Here is a 21,144-nt window from a genome sequence, read left to right as displayed (position 1 = left end):
CTGCTGTGCAATCCTGGACAAGTCATTTCCCCTCCATGTGTCTCCAATTCCCCTCCTGCCCTGGGTCTGCCTCATCTATTTACACTGTCAGATCTTTAGGCCAGGGACGGTTGTGTACTGTGTGTTTGTGCAGCACCAAGCATAGTGGCTCCTGACCTGGGTCAGGGCCTCCTGGTGCTACTGCCGTAATAATGCTAAGGGACTCTTTGGATTGCCTCTAGAACATAGCTCCAGGGGCAACGCTCACATGCAGCCAAGACTTCCTTTTCAACCAGCCCTTCGTTTTTCTCATTTTCCACGGACAGCCAGTCGTCCACCAGGAAGAAATACATATGGTCGGTCTGTCTGTCCCAGATAATGACATGCTGCAGGTACCAGGAAGGGTCCAGCCCTGGGGACACAGAGGAGGAGAGAATGACGCACCTGCGTTTCTAATTACTGCCTTCCCAGGACAGTTACAAATGGATTTACAACCTGGCTGCTCACTTCTTTGCTCAGTCATCCTCCAATGGAGGGAGATGGAGAGGAGAACTCTAGCCTCTGTCCCATTCTCACCTGAGGCAGGAGTCCATGGCCATCTTGTTACAATATGTGCTTTGCAACGTAATCCAGGAGCTAAGGAGCTGATTAGTTCTCAGGATGGATGTACAGAGGCTAACCTATTTTATGTGAGCTACTGATTTCCTCTTGGTCAGAAGCGCTTGGAAACTTAGTTTGTGAGTTCTTTGGAGCAGCAATTGCATCTCACCCAATATGTGTGGGACAGCAGCTAGTGCACTGTGGATGCTACAATCATGCAAATATAGAATGACGGTAACAGTACATGGATACGTTGTTGTAATTAACATTCTAGCTTGCAATTGTCTTTTATTGGGACTGAGCCAAAGCTGTGTCTGTAGAACTGCTAGTGAGGGATGGGCTGGCTTATAAATTAGTAAGACCACCGCTGCCTTTGATCCCTCACCCTTTTGTGTGGGTCATTAAAGTGAATCGTTTTGCTCTGAAATGTAAGTGTGTACCAGACACATTATGCACACTGTGCAGGCCACAACCAGGGAAGAGAAAGCGCGATGGAGTTAAACACGAAAATGTGTCCTGATGCTATGGGTCAGCTCCAAGGCACTAAATCGGGGTAACTCAAGGCTAAAGCTAATCACTGTTCACAATTCCACCGGGCTGCACATGGCTTGCAAAGGACAGAGGGCACCTCTTTATACCAGATGTGCTGTTAAATTATAGGTGCAATGAGACAAATTAAGGATAGGATTTGAGCTTTAACTCTGAATTTGCTGGCTTCAGTTTAAAGGAAACTTTATTAGGTCAGACCCTCAGCTGGTGGAAATCAGCCCAGCGCCCGTGAAGTCAATAGAACTACACTGATTGACACTAGCTGAGGATCTGACCCGTTATAGTTGGGGTGGCCAAGATTTTTAGCAGTGACTTGTGATTTTGGGCACCCAATTGGAGACCCCTTAAGGGGGCCTCTATTTCCGAAGGCGGGTGTTCAGCGCTTCCAAACATCAGGCTCATTTAAGGGCACCCCAAATCTCTAGTCACTTTGGAAAAATCACGCCCTGGGACATAAAGGCTAGTCTGAAAATTAACAGAGTTAATCACTACTAATGAAATATTAATGACACGTAAAGAATCTACGTGTCCCATTGACCCCAGAACATGGCAAGAGCAGTGCAGAGTTTATGCGGAGAAATCCATGGCCGATGTGTGCCTTACCAGTGTTGTCATGCCAGATGCGGATCTTCCAGATCTCTCCCAGATTTGCATCAGTCTCCACCTGGAAAATATCCTGGCTGTTTCTCTGGAAGGCCCAGCCCTTGTCCAGGTGGCGAGAGCCACTTTTGTTCAGCCCATATAAGCTGATCCCTACATGTGCAGTGGTACCTAGAAGAGACGTGTAACGTGATAGCTGACGTATCTATTATCCCCATCAGAATTCACCCGCCTTGTCCTCCCACAACCCAACTCGGCCGCCAATGGCTGACACAACAGATGTTTCGGCCTTTAAATGCGCACAATTGGATGCCTCCAGATGGTGTGGGAGAGGGGCATTGGTCTAGCTGCCTGAAAGAGGAGCAAACTTGAACAGGCATTAGGGAAATGTATGGTTTCCAAATTCATTCTACCCTGGGCCTCCCCTTTCCTGTCTATCCCCCTACGTGCACTATACCCAGCTCCACCAATGAACCCTGCCCTGTCTTCAGAGACAGCCCACCGCTCCTGGGGCAAGGGAGGAATTAATGCTGTAGGCCCATTCCATTCTGGGCTTTTCGCGCACACAGCTCCATCGAGGGACTGATGCCACTGGGCTGGAACGATGGAGCATGCAGATCAACCTCTGCTCTCCAGAAGCTTTCTAGATCAGGGCTGCCTGCCTCAAGGTTCACATCGCTCCTCCCAACCCCCTGCAATCCGGCCCTTGACGGGAGTGGAATGGGCTGCCCGCCCACTCTACCTGATCCTCTTTTCCAGCCAGTCTTCACCATTACCCAGTACTTGTACCGTCCGGGCTGGCCGCAGCGAGGGACGATGCCCACCCGGGTGATGTCAATGTCGTCCAGCTTGTGGGCAATCAGCACCATCCCCAGGTAGATGGCGAAGAGCACGCAGCAGGTAATCACCACCAGCGGAGCCTGCCTGGAGCGCTTGCTCTGAAACCCCAACACAGGTGAGGGTAGAAGCAGGCAGAGGGGGGCTCCATTGGGCGCTACCCACCCATCCACCCCTGGAGATGCAAGAGGCAGGAAGCGTCTGTGCTACCCTCGTCATTACAGCAATTCCAACGTGCCCATCACCCTGGCATCTGGGCACCTGAACCCCTTCAGATAAATTAATGAATGGAGCAGCTGTGGTTCCTGCGGACCAACGGCCACCGCTGTTAGAGGGAGATCTGGCGTGCTGGGAGCACTAAAAGGAAAACAACCCCGAAGGACCAGGAGGGAATATTTCCTCCAAGTTCCTACCTTCGATCATGAGAGAGCGGCTCGTTTTACTTGGAAACAGAAGCTCCTGGGCATGGGGCAGTGGGGAACTCTGACCCTAAAACACTACCCCAGAGCAGGAGTGGCTATCCAGACAGATCTGGTAATGCACGTCTCTGCTGATGACGTGATCAAATAGGAGACGAGTTGTTCTCCAACAGACCAAACTGACTTTGAACCTGAGCCTGGTGGCAACAGTGTTGGTCTTTATGTTCAATCACGGGGTGCGAACATGGCAGACCTAGCCAAGATCCATCTGCTGATCACTGCACAAGGGAGTCTTGCTTTCCCTTCATCATCTCCCCTCTCCCTCTCTTTGGTGAGGAAATTCACTGGGGGGTGGGGGCGTCACAGCCTAAGACCTGTTATGCACCATTCAAGTCTCCTTGAAGTCTTCAAATCAGGGCATACGTGGGCTCAGGTGGTGTCTAGCCCTTAGCCTAGTCCCCTCTGCACAGGGGAGAATTTCACTCCCCCCACCAGTTCTAGACCCAGGTGAGCCGGGTCCTTCCTCGCTGGGAGAGAGCAGACAGTTACAGGATAGCACACTCAATAAGGCTCAATTGATCGAGTGCGCAGTGTGGAGACCAGGCTTCCTGCTTCTACAGCCTGGCTCTTCGCACAGGAAGCCCACACTGCCTTTGACGGGCATTCTGCCTGCAGAGGGTCTCAGGCTGCCGCTAATGCAGTCACTGGTCCGTGCGTGTTACATGCTCCCCATCATAGCCACAGAGGATAGGAGCTGCGACAGCCCCAGCCTGGCTCATCAGCTCAAGCTGCAGAAGTGCAGCTTTAGCTCTGGAGGTCCCCGGGTGCTGGCCAAGATGCCAGCTGTCACCATTACACTGACAGGGACAGTAACCAACCATCTCCTCCTTGCATGCCCGGGACGGCCAGGCCCGGCTTACCGGGGGCAGGAAGAGGATGCTGTGAGGTGGCACAAAGAGACTGGCTCCGAAGACAGTGAGATGTTCTGTCAGGCACACAATCTCCTTCTGGCTGGTGGCGGCTGTCGGCCTCAGGCCCTCTGTGCTCCATTGCATGCTGGGGAAGTGGAAGTACTGGCAGAGGCTGGCAAAGACCGTGACTGCGGCGCTGACGGGTGCCTGGGAGAAGCGGCTGGTGATGTTGACGTGATAGTCTCGGAGCGTCCCGTTGAAGCGGTGGCTGGAAGGGAGAGGGGACAGCACAGGGGTGAGCTTACGGTTCAGTAGCACCACTCAATACAAAGGATGCCAACGCCCCCCCTTACAGACTTCACACACCACTGAAGTGCAGCCCCCGCTGGGGCAGGATGCAGCCACTGTTTACCATGACAGATGCACAGTTTAGGACAGGAAGTGAAGGGCAGCGGATCTAAAGCAAAACTGCAGGAGGAATCAGAGTAACAGCCGTGTTAATCTGTATTCGCAAAAAGAAAAGGCGGACTTGTGGCACCTTAGAGACTAACAAATTTATTTGAGTATAAGCTTTCGTGAGCTACAGCTCACTTCATCGGATGCATCCGATGAAGTGAGCTGTAGCTCATGAAAGCTCATGCTAAAATAAATTGGTTAGTCTCTAAGGTGCCACAAGTACTCCTTTTCTTTTTGCAGGAGGAATGTGGCACAACGTAGATCCCCGGGATTCAGCCAGGACACTGGGCTACCATCAGGCAAGTCCCGCAAGCAGGGCTGGCCTCAGCCATACTCCACGTGTGGGGCTGCACCGGCCCCGTGTTGTGATCACACTTTCCCTGCCTGCTGTGCCTATGAGCTCCCCAACCTGCTGGCCTGGTTAGCAAACGTGAACACAGGGATCCAACCTTCTGACTCCCATCCTGCACCTCCATACCCCATGCCAAAAGCCCCCGATCCAAACCCCCAGCCCTGCCCAACGGCAGCACTCTGAGCTCCTCCAAGCCCTGCTGATGCTCCCTGGAGCGATGCCAGGCACCCTGACTGGCCCCCACCGCACCCCAAATGTACCACACAGTGGGCATCTGCCTTCCCCCCACCCCCACACCTGACTTTGCAGAGGGCCCCTTAAACCCCATCCTCAGGCTCCACAAAGCCAGTGAAAAAGGGGTGCACCGTGCAACCCAAGCAAAGTGACATCACAGCTGTGTGCACTGAGGTTGTTGCCCTATAGTGGTTAAGAGCTATGGATCTTCCCCTCTCCCTTAGCTCCCAAATACCCTGCTAATCCTTCCCGGAGAGGAAAGCTCTCCAATGAAGTAGTGTCTTTTTGCACAGGGAATGGATTCTCTTTGCTGCCCTGGACTGGGTCACTGCACCCCCTGGGCTCATCCCCTTCAGAAGGCGGGCTCTGATGTTGTGTTGGGAAGGCACGCTGCAAGAGTCAGCTGTTTCTCACAGACACCAATTATTCCCCCTCCGCCCCCCCGGCCCCGTCCATAAGGCGGGTGAAGCCCTCAAACCCCAGGGAGCAATGCTGCAGGAAGGAACCTGCAAATTCCAGCACAGGGGGTGAATGGATACTCACGGAGATGAAAGCAAGATGGTGACCTCCCTGCTGCTGCCTCCTTGCAGGCTGTCAAAGATGATTTCTTCCTTCCAGGAGTAGTGGAACTCATTGGGAACCGGGGTGTAGTGCCCGTAGAAATGGATCGAGGGCTCGCTCTCCTGGCTAGGGTCAAAACCTGTAAGGAGAGGGACGGTCACTCCCTGTGGGTTTGAAATATTCAGCCAGGTCTGGCACTTATTTACCTGGGCATGGGGAATCTGTGCTTCGGAAGGGCACAGCAGCAAGGAAGGGGACTGATCTGGGAGGGCCACTTCCTTCACCCAAATGAGAATCTGGGTGTTTGATGCGGAGAAAAGCAACAAACTGAGCTGACTGCAAGTCAACAAACCCATGTCACTTGTAGCCTCCATTTGCACTCCGGCACGCACCAGAGGGCATGTGTGTGAACTGGTGGATCACTGCCCTCTGCTGATGGCATCAGGCTCGTTCCAGGGTTTGTGGCTGTCTCGCCCCCTAGGGGCTTGCCTACAAACGGGCTCTATGAGTCCTAAAGGGCAGCTTGTGGAGAGTCTCTGGCTATCACTCGGATCCCTATTGTCCCCCACGCCGTAGCTGAGGGTCATGGTGCCTCTATGCAAGAGGAAGAGGGAACCCCAGTGCTAATCTGCATCAAACTGCCCCCCTCCACTAGCTGGACAAAGCTCTGCCCATCTCAGACCACGAGCAGCTCTTTGTCCTGCTAACAACTCACCCTCCTGCACAGTGACGCCAACACGGATGTGCACCCCCTCAGCATGGCTTCCCGCTGAGGCCCTCACTGTGAAATTGACTGACTCCCCAGGAGGGAGGAGGATGAGCGTCGGGGGAGAGGTCCGCTGCTCCTGCTGCCCCGTCGGCAGCCTCAGCCCGATAGCCCTCTCCCCGGCCAGGTTGGAGACTGGGATGGGCGCCCCTCCAGGAGTGGTGAACTCCAGCAGCGCCAGGCGGGTGGAGATGGAGGAGTTGGCGTAGTAGTTGAACGGGAAAGGGTTGACGGAGATGTCCATGAGCACCTGCACCACCTCCTGGCTCCCTGCCAGCTGCCCGGCCACCGCGCTGGGCACGGAGAAGAGACACCGCTCAGAGGGCGCCTGGCACAGCAGGTTGGGGGAGTCGGCCCTCTTGCCCTGTGTGCGGATCTCCGAGACAGACAGCGACAAGGTCTCCTCATTCAGGACCCGGGACCTCATCAGGGACTTCATCAGGGCCCGGGTGAGGTTGAAGGCGGTCAAGGCCGTGCTGAGACCAGGGGCCCCAGACAGAGGTGGGTGGGGGGCCGTGTCCAGTGCTGATAATGTGCTCCCTGGGAAAGATTTCACACCCCTCGGTTACAGTCCTGCTGCTTCCCCGGTTCCTCCCACGGCCCCACCTGTCCTCACATCTCCCTTCACTAGGGCAGCAGCCCCACCAGCAGCACAGAGCCCCTTAGTGTCAGACTTCACCTCAGGCCTGGCAAGGCTGCTGAGAACGACGGTCCGGGAAGCAGAAGGCTGCTGTGTCCTCAAGGCCACATCTGCAGCACCCAAAATCACCGAGCCTGACTGAAGCACTTAGAGCTGGGCTGCTACGGGGTCAGAGAGCTGCCCAAGACACTGGGGGAGTCGGTGGCAAGAGGGCAGAGTCATGGACTCCCAGGGATACGGCCTTGCTGCCTCCTACGCCCCAGTCCCGCCCTATCACGCTGAGGTGGCTCGTTGCTTACCCAGAATCCCCAGGATGCTGTTGCCGGCGGAGGTGGGCGTCTCGTGACCCTCCTCTGTCTCCAAGCTGATGACTTCAATCATTCTCTGGGCTGCTGCCAGGGTCCTGGCCTGGCTCTCGGGGCTGAGCTCTCCTGGGAATGCCTGAGGTTGGGAAAGGGGGGCCCCCGGGTCACACTCCAGCAGATCTGTCCTACCTGCCTCAGCTTCCCCACCTCACTCTCCCCCTATCACGGCCGTATCCCGCAGACTTTGCTCGCCCCTGACTCCCACTCTCCATCACCGCCACAGCAAGCCGAGACCTGCCAATCTCCCCACCCCACTCCACTCCTCCCTTCTTCCGTCTAAGACGGGGAGGCGTTGAGAGAGCACCCACCATTGCAGCGCCCCTCCCTGTCCCTATAGCCCTACCCAGTCTGCCCGCTCTGCAACAGGGTGCCAGCAGGACGTGCTCACTTCTCTGTCTCCCAGGCCTCTCTCCGACTCTCCACTGACCCAGGCAGCAGGAGCCATCACCGCATACTCTCTTGTCCCTCTTCTTCTGCCCCCTGCTCTTTCACCCCGATGGGAGGAGGATGGGGGGCACTGGGCTCCCGGATTCCCTCTCCGCCCATTCCTTAGGCAGCTGTCCCAGAAGAGGCCCTGCCTCCACAACAAACAGCCCCCTACCAGGGGGCTTTGCGAGCACATGGGGGGACCAGGGGGCTATTCACACCCACCCAAAGGGGCACATTTTCAGCCTGGTGCATGGGAAAACGGAGGCAGACAGCGAGGAAAGGGAGGCTGAGGAGAAGGGGCTTTCCTCAAAGCAAGGAGCCTGTCTGCCACCACGGGAGTGACAGTCAGGGGAAAAGAGACAAGAGCCAGGTCCTACCACACACTGCTGCAGCGCCACGCTCAGCTGGGCAACCTCCTTCACGCTGGAGATATTGAGGGAGGCCAGGGCTGTGGTGACGTTGCTGCGGATGGAGATCCGGTCCCTCAGCTCCTCCTCATTGCCCTGGCTGCCCGAGTTCTGGAGCACACACACACACACACACACACACACGAGCACTCGTGAACGAGGCACTTCTGCTGGGAGAGGGGATGGGTGTGTGCATGCACGTGCAAAGGTCAAGCACGTGTGTGTGTGTGTGTGTGTGCGTGCGTGCAGGTGTCAGGGAAGAAGGGGTTACCGCAGCGGAGCCCTTACCTGATTCAGCACGGTGATGAGGGCCAGGGAGTATGGGATCACCTCCTGGGGATTGCCCTGCTGGACCACACCCCACAGTTCTGATTGGCTCTTGTTCTTCAGCCAGCTGGTGACGGTCGGGAAGCCCACCGGGAGGACCGGCATGGCAAGGGGCAGGGTCCTGGAAGGAAGGAAGGAAATAAAGTTATCCCAGCCAACTCCAAAGGCTTCATTCCTCCCAGCAGCTGGGGACAGTGGGAGCTTTGGACCCATCAGTGGAGCCACTTTCGAATCCAAAGCATAGTCCAAAGACACTATTGGTTGCCTCTCTGATCTTTCAGCTTCCAGGACGCGCACCTGTGCCGAACACCAGCCAAGCTCATCTCCTCGTGCGCGCCCCTCCTGGATCTGCCCACACTCACCGATTCAGGGCCAGGGTCTTCGCCCCCTGCGAGTCCTCCAGCTCAACCAGGACATTGACAGTGGTGCGCCTGCCACCTGTGGCCGCAGGGAGGAAGGTGCCGAAGGAAGATTTTATCCCGCGATAGAGGCAGAAGTGCTGGCAGTGCCTGCCGTCGGGGGGACACCTTTCAGCAATCAGGGTGTAAATCAGCTGCACTGGGCTGCTGTCTTCATCCACCCAGCCTGAGAGAGCAGGGAAGGGAGACATGCATGGAGGAAGAGCGAGTGTGACTTAGCTGGGAGTCCAGAACACGGGCACCCGCCCAGTCACTGCCTCTTGGGCTCCTTCAGGCCATGGTTGCATGTGCGACCTGCCAAATCTCCCGGCCCGCAGCCCAACTGATTCCTCCCCTCCTCTCTTGGCAGGACTCTCAGCCTCAGGCCTCCCTGTGTTCCCAGTGCCGCGTCGGGCTCTGCAGCTATTGCTAACATATGTTGCAATACGGAGCACCGAGAGCATGTCAAAATCACCTGGCTTAACCAGGCGAGTGCAGAAGGCTGGCAGCCAGCCCCAGAGACTGTCACCTCCCGAGGCCCTGAGAGTATATCTATTATTGTGTGCACAGAACCCAGATCCACACCTTGCCATAGTCACAGTTAGCCAGGCCAGGTGCATGGTCAGCATGCCCATTCGCTCCCACCCTGGGGGCTTTGTACCGGGGACGCGGACTGAATATCCCTCTCACCCTCCCACGTACATTGCACTGGGCTGGGAGCTTCTCCCTTTTCGATGGCACTGTGTACTCTTTGGTGTCCAAATGACCAACTTCTGCCCTGTGCGTGCATGGGGGGCAGCTGCCCAAAGGATGCCCTGGCAGAGTTACCTGTGCACTGGTATGAGACCAGGGTCTCCAGGAGGTAGAGGTCGTGTTCAGGTGTCAGGGTGCAGACCCCTCCCCTGGGCGGGTTGTTGGGAGTCAGAGTGATGCTGGATCCCCCCTGCAGCTCCCCGCCAGGCTGGGAGGCTGACAGCGTGAAAGAGTAATTCACCCCATCCCGCAGGACCCCTTGTCTGATCACCAGGTCCCGGTTCGAGTCCCCCGTGGAGGTGGTCACATGGTCCAGGGTCAAAGGTTGTCCATCTGAACTCTGAGCCGTCCACTTGTACTGCAAGGGTCAAAGAGAGGGACATGGGTGAGACAGCAGCCCAATAGGGGTGCCCAGAGAATCAGGCTGGCCCTTCTGTAGTGCCCATCATCCAAGCCTTTCCCAGAGCTGACAAATCCCAATGCACGGAGCCTCACAGCACCCGGCTGGCACATTATCCCTAAAATTAAAGAGGGGAAATCTGAGGCACAGAGAGGTTAAATCACTTGACCAAGGTCACCCAGAGAGTCAGAACTAGAACCCAGAAGTCCTGCCTTCCAGTTTCCTGGTCTAGTCACTCAACCCATTCCTTCTGCTGTAAGATTTATCCTCTCTGAGTTATCTCCCAGCACCCCTTCCCCAGTAACACCCCCTTTCCTCATGGGCCGGAGCACCTCGAGTACGGCTAATCAGAGTTCACGTTCCCTCAAGCTCCACAGATCAGCTGGCTATTCCGGTCAGTGCAGGGTCACTCGTAACTGTAAGCTCAAAGCAGCACCATGAGCCTACGGGCATTTATGGGGCGAGGAATGGGGGTGGGGGGAGAGCAGTGCTTGGAGAGCGGGGAACTCTCCACTGGGGTGCGCGTTAAAGTCAAACCACCAAACCTCCTCCCAAGTGGCAGGAGCTGGGGTGTGAGCAAAGTACAAGTGGCCCCGTACTGGACTTTTCATGCATCAGCAAAGCAAATCTCACTGTGGTCCTGTTGTCACAGTTCTGGCACTGTCCGGCCAGAGTGACGTGGACGCTCCTGCTGATTTCATAGCTCGACAGGGCGCTGCAAGAACGGCACTCGATGGTCACGGGCAGGATCTGGCCAGCCTCGATCCAAACCTGCAGGTGGACGGCAGGATCATTCAAACCACATAGGAAAACAGCCCTCCCCTGACGTACACCCCTGTGGAAACGGAGCAGCCCCAATGCAATAGAGGGGATGAGCTCCTGGGACACAGGGCGTGAGCCCTTGGTGACAGGTGAGTGTGCCTGGCACCCAAAGCGGGAGACACAAGGCCCAGGCACTGGGGCTGGGGTCAGGTGCCAGGGTGGCAGCACAACCACACGGCTGCTGGCTGGTATCTGCCCAGCACTGAAGGCACATGGACCAATCCACGCACTTCCAAGCTGTAACCCCATTCCTTGAGCAGCCCCAAGGCTCAGTGAGGGGTCGTCGCCCACACGTTCCTGCTGAGAAGGCAGCAACTGCCTCTGTGACGGGGCTGGCTCTGTGCCAGTGAGACTGAGGGTCTGGTCCCTCAGTGTTCTTCCCCAGACTGACCCCTCCCCACTCGAAGCTCACCGTCTGGGCCACGGAGACTGGCTCCTTCCCCGGCTTCTTCACAGTGAGAATGAAGCGATAGCCAGTGTCTCTGCAGAGCACAGTGCGGGGAACGGTGACGCTGGCCCCTCCCTGCAGGCGAGGTGGGGCACACCAAGGCGAGGACACATTCTGAGTGGGAGACACACAGAGAGACCTGATTAACTCACTCCTGGGCTATCTGTCCCTGTCCCACGCCTGAGCGGGAGGATGGACGGACCCTGGACAGCAGGCTGCGGATTGAGTGATCAGTGGGGGCGGGCGTGGGATGAAGAAGTGGGGAGCTGTGAGGTGGGGGGGGTTGGAGTTACACAGTATTCTCCAAAGAAGGCACCTGCCCTCCCCTAGACTCTGATCCAACCCCCTCTGCCCCAGGGCACTCAGAGCCCCAGCCCCTCCCAAGGGCGAGCGGAGGTGAGCGATGACAGGCACTCCTGCTGGGTTCCCTTTGTTACCTCACAGCCCCAGTGATATTCCAGGGAGGGGTCTGCGTCCCTCCCCACGTCAGGGTCGTACGACCCGCTGCCATCCAGAACCAGGTCCAATTGGGCAGACCAGCTCCTCCACGACCCGCCTCGGATGAAGGGAACCAACTTGCTGGGGATGACGGTGATGAGCAGGGAAAGCGTCCGGGCCAGAGGGGTGTGCTGGAGGGAGGCAGTGAAGCGCAAGCAGTGGGTGCCGATGTCCAGCGAGAGCTTGGGGAGCATGAGTGATGGGGTGAGCAGGTCCGTGTGCTGCAGGGGCACCTGGTCAGCCTCAGCCAGCTGCTCGCAGCTGGGGCTGCTGAACACCTCCCAGAGATACAGGGCCTTGTAGGCCGTGCAGCCCTTCAGGTCTACGCTGGCCTCGAAGTAGCTGGTGCGGGATCTGGGGACAGATGAGGGCGGCTCCACCAGCCTCACCATGGGGCTGTCACACCCCAGCTCCCGCACGGTGACCGTCATCTGCACCAGGACAAAGCTGACCTCATTGTAGATTTTCACCTCCACTAAGAAATCCCCAGCACGGACATAACGGTGAAACATCCTCTTGTCCCCGTTGCCGGCAAAGGTCTCCTCTGAGTCCCCGAACTTCCACACGGAGCGGAGATCGCTGCCACCCATGACTGCCAAGTCAAATGCCACCGTCTGATTGAGGAAAGCCCCAGTCCCATTGCTGGACAAGGTGGCTGCCTCTATGGGCACCTGCAGGGCCACAGTCACCGTCAGAGACGCGGCACAGAACAGGTTACTGGCCTCTACGTGAATGGTCAGGTTACCTGCTCCGGGTGGCATATACCCAACCTGCTGGCCTGCTGCTTTATAGGCAGGGTGCCCAGGGAGGTGAAAGATCCAGAAGAAGGTGACATTCTCCCCAGCTCGCACCTGTGCCATGAGCGCCAGCTCCTTGTTGGACTCCAGGACGGCTGGGCAGCAATTGGGGATGTGCAGCCCCCGAACCTTCTCCAGCACCTGCACCACAACGGAGGCCAGCTGCACGCTGACGTTGTTGGAGGCCGACGCCAGCACCCGATGAGAACCCGCCGCCGGGAAAGAGAAGTGATGTGTTCCTCCGCGGACATCCAGGCTGAGCCCCAAAGAGGGGATGGTGAGAGCAAAGCTCACATTCGTGCCCCTCTGGGTGTGCAGCATGAAGACTACCCTGTCATCGGTGCACACGTCCTGCTTGTCCACTTCCACTGCCAGCCCGGCCACGGGATCTTGGACGGCCACGGGATGCTGGACTGTGTCCTCACTGACATCGTTCCAGGCTCGGAGGTCCACCTGGTAGACTCCAGCCGCACTGAATTCGCAGGAGACGTTCTGTCCACAGAAGAGCTGCTGCTTCTCCTTCCCCCGCAGCTGCCACTCCCACTTGACATCAGAGCCTGCAGCCACCGAGCCCCAGAGCTGCCTAGAGGTGTCTGACATCAAGAAGAAGGGGAGAGAGCTTCCTTCCACCGTGAAGCTCACCCTGGAAACGGGCTCCTGGACTCTCAGCTCTGTGGAGCCGTTGCTGGAACCGAGGACGTTGGAGACGGTGACGAACACCAGCTTGGAGCCCAGAGTGGAGTAAGCGTAGGACAGAGAGGAGGAGTTGGTGAGCAGGGGCTGGGCATGTTCCTCAACGTGCCAGGAATAGAGCAAATCAGTCCCAGAGGCCACAGAGACAGACAGGTTCACTGGCTTTCCCAGAGCCATGCTGTCGCTGGCGGCCCGGACCTTCACACCGCAGGCTCTCGCCACCACCTGCAGGGCGAGGCCAGCAGACGCCTCTCCCAGCACATTCCCAGCTCTCACCTCTACCAGCAGCTCCCCACTCGCATTGTAACAGTACGTGAGCGACTGTCCCGTAGCGGTGAACACTCGGCGCAGCCCTCGAGAAATCACCCAGCGGAAGGTGAGGTTGGAGCCCTGGGTAACCTCGGCGGTCAGCGTAAAGGGCTCGGCAGAGGCCAGGTACCTGCCCTGCACCATGTTCCTGCTGTGGATCTGAAGCCCCTGGGCTCGCTCCTGGACCTCAATAGTGACATTCGCCTTCTCCATGCTCACTGCATTCTCAGCTGCGACAAAAACCATGAAGACGCCGGTGGCAGGGAAGGCGTGGGAGAAAGTAGCGGCCCCCTTCTGAAAGCCACGTGGCTCTCCAATAGCCCAGAGGTAGCGCACCTGGTCTCCTGATGCTAGAGAGGCGTGGAAGGTGACCTCCTGCCTGACTTCACAGACTGGCCGCTCAGTGCTCAGAGTCAGCAGCTGCACTGGGGCCAGGACCGTAATGTTGAGCGAGGAGTTTCTATGGCTGACCTGGTTCTCTCCGGTCACGGTGACGGTGATGTCTCCGGCTCCGCGGTAGGTGTGGGAGGTGCTCTGACCTACCTGCGGGGGAGAATGGTCTCCAAAGTTCCACAGGAAGGTGGCCACACTGTCCCAGGGGACCTCAGCCATAAAGAGGTAGGAGGTGCCCAGTGCCAGAAAGCTCCCCGTTTCACCGCTGTGGAGAATGGAGATGGTGCCAATCGCCCTCTGAGCCAGGATATCAACTGAGGCATTTTGCCGGCTCACCGTGTTCCACACAGTCACTGTCACCCGGTATGATCCTCCCTCCAGGTAGGTGAATGTGATTTCTGGAGACCCCGAGGTCACTGGGTCCTCACCAACACCAAAATCCCAGTGGTACTGATATTGGTGCTGGGGGTCTGGCACTGGAACAACCTCAGCCTGGAAGCACGTGGGTTCCCCTAAAGCTAAAGCCAGCGTCGGTGCCGTCAGCTTAACCGACCGGATCCGATCCTCCACGCAGATGGCCAGTTGGCGAGAGGTGGTGCTTACTGTGCCACGTACAGTCAGGTTCAGCTGGTAGCTCCCCGCTGCTGGGTAGCTGTGAAAGACCGTGGGGTCCCCGTCCCCAACAGAAGGGGGGTTGCCATCTTGGAAATCCCAGCAGAACTGAACTCCTTGGCTCGGCCCCGTTACCACTGCTTGGAAGGGAGTCCGTTCCCCACTGGAGAGACAGTTGGGTGCTAGGATGTTGGTGATCTGAAGCCGGTACACCTCTGCAATGGTGGAGACACGGGCAGAGGTGGCGGCATTGTGAGCCATCACCGTCACCGTGTAGTTGCCTTCCTTGGCGAAGGTGTGAGAGATGAAGCTTAGATTCAGGTTGCTGTAGACGAACCCGTCCCCCATGTTAAAAGTCCACAGGACATCTGTGCCAGAGGCCAACACGGCACTGACAACTGTGGCTGAACCCAGCTCAGTAGGTCCGCTGGCCACCAAGCGGAGACCCATGACACCTTCACTGACCATCACAGCCACGTCAGACGGCACCTCACTGAGGCTGTTGTTGGCCCGCAGCACTACGTTGTAAACCCCGCTCTTCTCAAAGCGGTGGCGCACCAGCAAATTCACTCCCTCCTGCGTGCGAGAGCCATCATTGAAGTTCCAGGAGTAAACAATGCCGTAGGGGGAAGGGCTGGGTAACGCCTCGAACTGGGTCACCTCGTTCACCAGCGGGGAGGCTGGAGTCACCAGAATGGTCACGGAAGCTATAGGGCAGACCGCACGGACTTTGGCCACCCGCTCCACTCGATCGTATTTGTTGATGGCCTCTGCAGTCACTGAGTAGTCACCTGTGGAAGCAGAGAAGAAAGGCAGTGTGGGAAGGAATCGGGGTTTCTAGGACTCTTGTGCCTAGAGAGAGAGAATGTGTCACTCCCATTGTGCTCAGGCTGTTTCTCTGTACTCATTTGAACTATAATTGAGACGGTATCTCTCTCCCATCATCCTTCTGTCTTCCTTTCCCATTCTCTCTCTCTCCAACTCGTGGACTAAGAGCCCTTCTGAGCCCAGGTGACCCCTCAGGATCAGCCCCTTTCTTACCTGGTTGAGTGTACGTGTGGGTCACTCTGGCCAGCACCTGGACCCTCTCTCCCTGTGGATCTGGACGTGACAGCTGAGAATCGTAGGGGGGAGACAAGAGACTCTCCACCTCCGGGCTGCCATCCCCAAAGCCCCACCTGCAAAGAGAAACAGCTCCATCTCACAGACAGGGGTCCGGTTCAGAGACTGGGCAGTTGTGTGAATATCATGAATACTCAGCATTAGAACAACAAATGCAAATGTACATTTTGGAAGGGACATTAAAGCTCATGTTTCAAGGCTAAAGCCAGTCTCCATCTAGAAAGGATCAGGAAGAAATCCAACATCGGGGGAGAAAACAGATGATCTCACATCGGCTACAGTGGGGTTGGGTTTTTTGCACCTTTCTCTGAAGACAGGAGGCTGGGCGAGACGGACCTCGCATCTGATCCAACATGGCAATTCTTATGTCCCACTATCAATGCATCTTTTCCAGCTCAGTCTCTGCCTAGTTTGTGGTGTGGGCTTTGCAGAAAGTTGTTGCCTAGAGACCGCTCCTTTTGGCATTTACTGACATAGCTGGCCAAGGCCCTCCAACGCCACATCACCTGCGAACATTTCTCACCAGAGCCTCTGGTAACTTAAGCCCATTGGGGGTGGATCTCAAACCCAGCCAAGTTTTACAATTCTATTTTCACCCCTTGAATAATCTCCACATATCCCACCTTGGTTCCTCATTCCTGATGAGAGATACCAGTTCCAACCTGCCACCTCTTAGAATACCCCTTTACAGCCTTGACCCAGCTGCGGGGGAGAAAGGACTCCTGTCAGAGATCACACATAAAGAGGCACTGAAACAGGATGTCAGCAGATGGTACAAGGAGTGCTGCCCATGAAGGCTGGTCTCTCTAGGAAGTTCCTTGGTGATCCGCTCTGGGATCAGACCACATTAGTCTGCGGGAGGAATTCTCCTTTCTTGGACTCCATGGGACTCTCACCTCACAGTGACTTCCATGGCAGTGTCCACTTCCACCCTGAACACCAAAGTCTGGAGGGTGTCAACTGCCACCACCCCAGGGAGCCCCAATATCTCAGGGTTGGCTAGTGGATTCATAGCCTCGGCTGCCAGCGCCACTTCCACCACCTCCGAACTCACAGGGTTCTCAGCTCGCAGCTGTGCAGAAGGAACAGAAGGGCATCAACCACGCAAAGAAATTTGAACAGACGGCATTCCCTTCTTCCGACTCCCCATCTACTCCAGACCTCTGACCTCCCCGCCCACCCCACCAGGACCGTCGATGCCTCCCACCCCACAGTACCACGACCACGGATTCTCCTCCCCCCTTGGTTTGTCTCACAGACCCTGGCTGCAACGCATTCCCATGCGACTCGCCCCACCCATGTTACACGCTCCCCTGATTCCCAGCATAGTGCATCCTGCCGCCCATGTTGGGGGAAGAGGTCCAGGGAATGGTAGCACTGCGGTGATGTTCTCATTGGGAGCACAGGGAGAGTGGGGCCCGGAGCCAGGAACAGAACAGTCAGGAAAATGCAACGGCGGCTAATCACTGCCCAGACAGCACCCTCTGGCAACTCAGCAGCGGCAGAGTGGAGCATACAATGACTCCCATCAGAAGTTAAGTCTCCGTGGGGGAAAAGCAACTGGGGCAAGTGTGTAGAGTACAGAGTCCTGAGTCAAGCTGCTACTATTTGACAGTGGCTGTTCCGTGCTTCTGCCTGATATGTCTTGAGTCCTGCCAGGCCTTCGGCTGAACGAGCAAGTTTTTACACCCTTGTGTTTTGATTTTAATAATAATTTGCATATTTGTCTGCCTATCCATCATTCCTCCCAAAAGTACCCCTCTGGGGGCGGGGAGTAATACGGTGCTCCTGACTGAAGGGTCTCCTAGCATTTTATAAACATTTAACCCCTTCCGAACCAGCCGGTGAGGGGGATATGAATTACCGCCTCCCTTTTACAAGCGGAGAACCTAAAGCACAGAGTGTCTTATTGAAAGTCACACAGCACAGCAGTGGCAGAGCTAGAAAAGGCACCCGGGAGCCCTGACTCCCCAGTTCCTTGTTCTGACTCCGAGACACTCTTCCCTTGCTTTATGATCTGGGCCACAGCTGAAGGAACCTAGGGTTGGTTCTCACACTTGCTCACCTTCAGCTGGTACGTGGCAGGCCTCTTGAACTTGACGCTGTAGGTCTGTCCATTGTAGGCGAACATGTCCATGTTGTCGATGACCCAGTTGTAGGAGACAGAGGAGCCCTGGGTCAGCTCTGCGGAGAACACCTGCCAAGCAAAACAATCAGCAGTTTACAGCAGACCTATGGGCTGGGCTCAGATTGCTTCTTCCTGGTTGTGTTGAGTAGGGCTAAGGGGTGGAAAGTGCCAACAGGCCTAAAGCAAAGCGATGGAAGACTTCACCCACAGGGAACATCGGCATTTGCCTGCTCCCCAGCAGCCATGCAATGGACGTAACACAGCCGGCTCCCTGACACTGAAGCAGGGAGGTGAGACACACAATGCCCCATGCTAGCCTGGCTTTTGGGGCCCCAGTGCATCCTGAGGGAGGGTAAGACAGGCTCCGGGGCTACCCTTCTTGGAAGCTTCAGCTAGATGAGGACAGGTTCATCTTGCAGCTGCGTGACCATAGGTTTGGTGTTATAGTAAAACCATCAGGCAGCCCATATGCCAGCATCCAATAGGGTGACGGAGTGGCAGCGGGGCCAGAGATGTTGGAGGGATGCCCTTGATGATAACCCAGCCGTGATAACTGCAGCAAGATGACCTACCTGAGACACATCCACTAGCATCCTGCGGGGGCCAGGCGGCACCACCCGGAGCCCTTCGATGGCATTGTATGACTGGATCTTCACCGACAGCTTCTGGGAGCTGATCTCATTGGACACCAGCACATTCAGCATCTCCATTCTCGGCTCCTCCATGCGAAGCAGGGCCGAGGAGAACCAAGTATCTGCAGTGTCTCTGTGGCAGGCGGGGACATGTGCTACAATGCTGCCCGGGCAGGTGGCCTCAAACAACACCCCAGCCTTACCCACGGGTGCCATCCAGCGAGCCATGGCATTACAGCCGGAGAGAATCTTGATGACAATCAGAGTCTCTCTCTTGGTGGCCACATTGAGCTTCCCGCTGACCGGTGTCGGGTGGATAATCTGCAGCCCACCGACCTTGGTCTGCACCTCCACCGTGCAGTTCACCTGCCTGCTGCTGACCGCATTCCTCACCGTTGCCGTGTAGGTGTACGCCCCGTGTGCCAAATGCCTGGCCAGCCGCGGCGTGGCTGCAAAGCTCCGGGTCTTGCCCACAAAGGTCACTCGGAGATCACAGACGACATGGTCCACCCAGGTGGGGCTGGTAAAGCTGCTGATGCTTCCCTCCCACCAGCCAGCCTTCGCGAGGCTGATATAGCTCTGCCGCCAGGGGGAATGGGAGTGCTGCCGGCACCGGAGGAGGGAGCCCACCTCTGCGTTATGCTGTATTCCAATAATGTCGTCCGGAGACACGCTGATCTCCTCTCTAGGCAGGAGAACCTGAAACACGCAGAAAGAGTCGTCTCCCATTGCAACCACAGACCCCGGCCTGCGCCTAGTCTCCATGAAACATCCTGCCTCCCCACGTTAGTGGTGGTGAAGAGAGCACAAAGAAAGGAGGAGGAATCAGGGGAGAGCAGGAAAGGAGAAGCCAGGGAAAGGAGAGTCACAGGGCTGGCCAAAATTCCTGGGACACGCCTTCATTTTCCTGGGTCCATCCCAGAGTTCATTTCAGGCATCGCAATGCAAGTGTGAGGGTTGTCTCTTCACACCACCACGTGGTGTGGACACAGAGTGACGGTGTGTCTCAACATGATGGTGTGGCCTGAATTACACATCACCACAAAGACTCATCATGGTGTCACAGTGGGATTTACACACACACACACACACACGCACGCACACACACACACACTCGGAAGAAAGGGCAGGAGATACCAGGCAGTAGAAGGTGGGAGAGAGAAGATGCAGCAGAATAAGGTCCTGAGAGCACTTACCTGGACATGCCTGTTTGTGCTGCTGGGAGCGAGGAGCAGGGGGAAGTCAGCCACTGGCTGGTAGAAGGGCGGGGTCCCGCTGTAACGTGGGGGGTTTCGGATGGGCAGGATGCTGGAAGTCACATTCTCAAAGGCATAAGAGCTGCAAGGACTGGAGATGTTCAAGCAGCCTTCTCTCAGTGGGCACCACTGCTGCCCGCTGGGGCAGCGACCCGTGCTGTTGCAGAGCGGCTGGGGGTGACAGCAGGCGAATGGCGTGTGAAGAAGCTCGCAGCCTGGGAAGAAGCACACGTGCTGCAAGATACGCTGGACTTGGAGAGCTCAAAGAGGGAGCAAACTGGGTTATGGTTTGTAACCGGCATGTGTTCCCCTAGACACTTGTTCCAACAAATCATTCATATTGTAGCGAAATTTCCAAGCCAAGCAACTAACTTAGCAGAGCCAAGCAAGCAAGGAGAGAAAGGGACCAGGCCATGTTCTGGAACTAGATCTGGAGCCACATCTGGATTTCAAACACCCCAAAGTTTGATCTGGACAAGCTGGATGAAGCAAGAGAGTTTCCTAAGCTGGGAGGCAGCATGGCCTGGTGGACAGGGCACTTCACTGGGAGTTCGTTCTATTCATGGCTGTGCCATTGACTGACTATATGGCCTCTGGCAAGTCACCACCTGTCTCTGCCTTGTTTTCTCCCATCGGTATCAAAGGGACCATGCCAGCCCACTGGCACTTTGCTGCCTGTGGATTCAGGACAGTACTACATGTGTGTTTATTTTTACTATAAACCAGAAACAACCAGTTCAGACTGAGCTCCACCCAAGCCCAAAGTGACAATACCCCCCAGCCAACGGGACACCAGATAAAAGCACAACATCCTACTCAGGACATCCTCACTGAGGGAGCATAACCTAATGGCAGGACGCTGTTAATCATTTCCCAGCAGCCTCTGGGAGATCATTAACCCTCTTGTGGGTGTCAGATACAAACCGTGTCACCAATCAGAACGCTGGGAACCCTGGTTTTGTCTCATTTCAAAAGGATCCGAACCTGGTGGGTTCCAAAGGCTGGCACCAACTGGAATGGTCGGCCAGGTCAACACTAGAAATGTTTGCAGGTGTAGCAACGTTGATGAGGGAGTGATTTGTGCGTCCCATTTCTCTACTGGCAAAAGCCCTCGTGTAGATGCAGTTAGATCAGCACAAAGGTGCTTTGGCAGGTGAAGCTTATTTTGCTCACCAAACTGGTATCAGCTATTCCGTCAAAAGCACATTTTTGCCAATATAAGCGGTCTCTCCATTTGGAGGGTTGCTGGAAGAGCGACACTGGCAAACCTTTTCTAACATAGATCTGGCCTTACTGAGCTCACAATGCACTTAGGACGGGGTGGCCAACTTGTGGCTCCAGAGCCGCATGCGGCTCTTCAGAAGTTAATATGCGGCTCCTTCTACAGGCGCCGACTCCGGAGCTGGAGCTACAGGTGCCAACTTTCCACTGCTCAACCCCAGGCCCTGCCC

At 56.3% G+C, this 21,144-nt stretch overlaps 1 protein-coding gene across 1 annotated transcript in view; it reads right to left on the bottom strand.

Annotated features, from left to right (window-relative positions):
* LOC141999088 (polycystin-1-like) overlaps window positions 1-21,144 on the bottom strand; it is a 53,952-nt gene that overhangs the window by 20,744 nt on the left and 12,064 nt on the right. The window contains exons 7-25 of the mRNA XM_074972234.1: window positions 19,634-19,908; window positions 18,378-19,136; window positions 17,743-17,874; window positions 16,574-16,749; window positions 15,597-15,733; window positions 11,691-15,346; window positions 11,218-11,367; window positions 10,617-10,754; window positions 9,659-9,941; window positions 8,795-9,017; window positions 8,394-8,553; window positions 8,076-8,216; window positions 7,204-7,345; window positions 6,214-6,804; window positions 5,481-5,637; window positions 3,905-4,163; window positions 2,471-2,666; window positions 1,732-1,899; window positions 248-391 (exon numbers count right to left, since the gene is read on the bottom strand). Coding sequence (XP_074828335.1) covers window positions 248-391; window positions 1,732-1,899; window positions 2,471-2,666; window positions 3,905-4,163; window positions 5,481-5,637; window positions 6,214-6,804; window positions 7,204-7,345; window positions 8,076-8,216; window positions 8,394-8,553; window positions 8,795-9,017; window positions 9,659-9,941; window positions 10,617-10,754; window positions 11,218-11,367; window positions 11,691-15,346; window positions 15,597-15,733; window positions 16,574-16,749; window positions 17,743-17,874; window positions 18,378-19,136; window positions 19,634-19,908 — 7,887 coding nt within the window. The remainder of the gene's footprint in view (window positions 1-247; window positions 392-1,731; window positions 1,900-2,470; window positions 2,667-3,904; window positions 4,164-5,480; window positions 5,638-6,213; window positions 6,805-7,203; window positions 7,346-8,075; window positions 8,217-8,393; window positions 8,554-8,794; window positions 9,018-9,658; window positions 9,942-10,616; window positions 10,755-11,217; window positions 11,368-11,690; window positions 15,347-15,596; window positions 15,734-16,573; window positions 16,750-17,742; window positions 17,875-18,377; window positions 19,137-19,633; window positions 19,909-21,144) is intronic.

This window comes from Natator depressus, chromosome 14, assembly GCF_965152275.1.
Source record: "Natator depressus isolate rNatDep1 chromosome 14, rNatDep2.hap1, whole genome shotgun sequence".
NCBI lineage: Eukaryota > Metazoa > Chordata > Testudines > Cheloniidae > Natator > Natator depressus.
The sequence above is the reverse complement of the archived record's forward strand: the minus strand, read 5'-3'. Positions and strand labels throughout refer to the sequence as shown.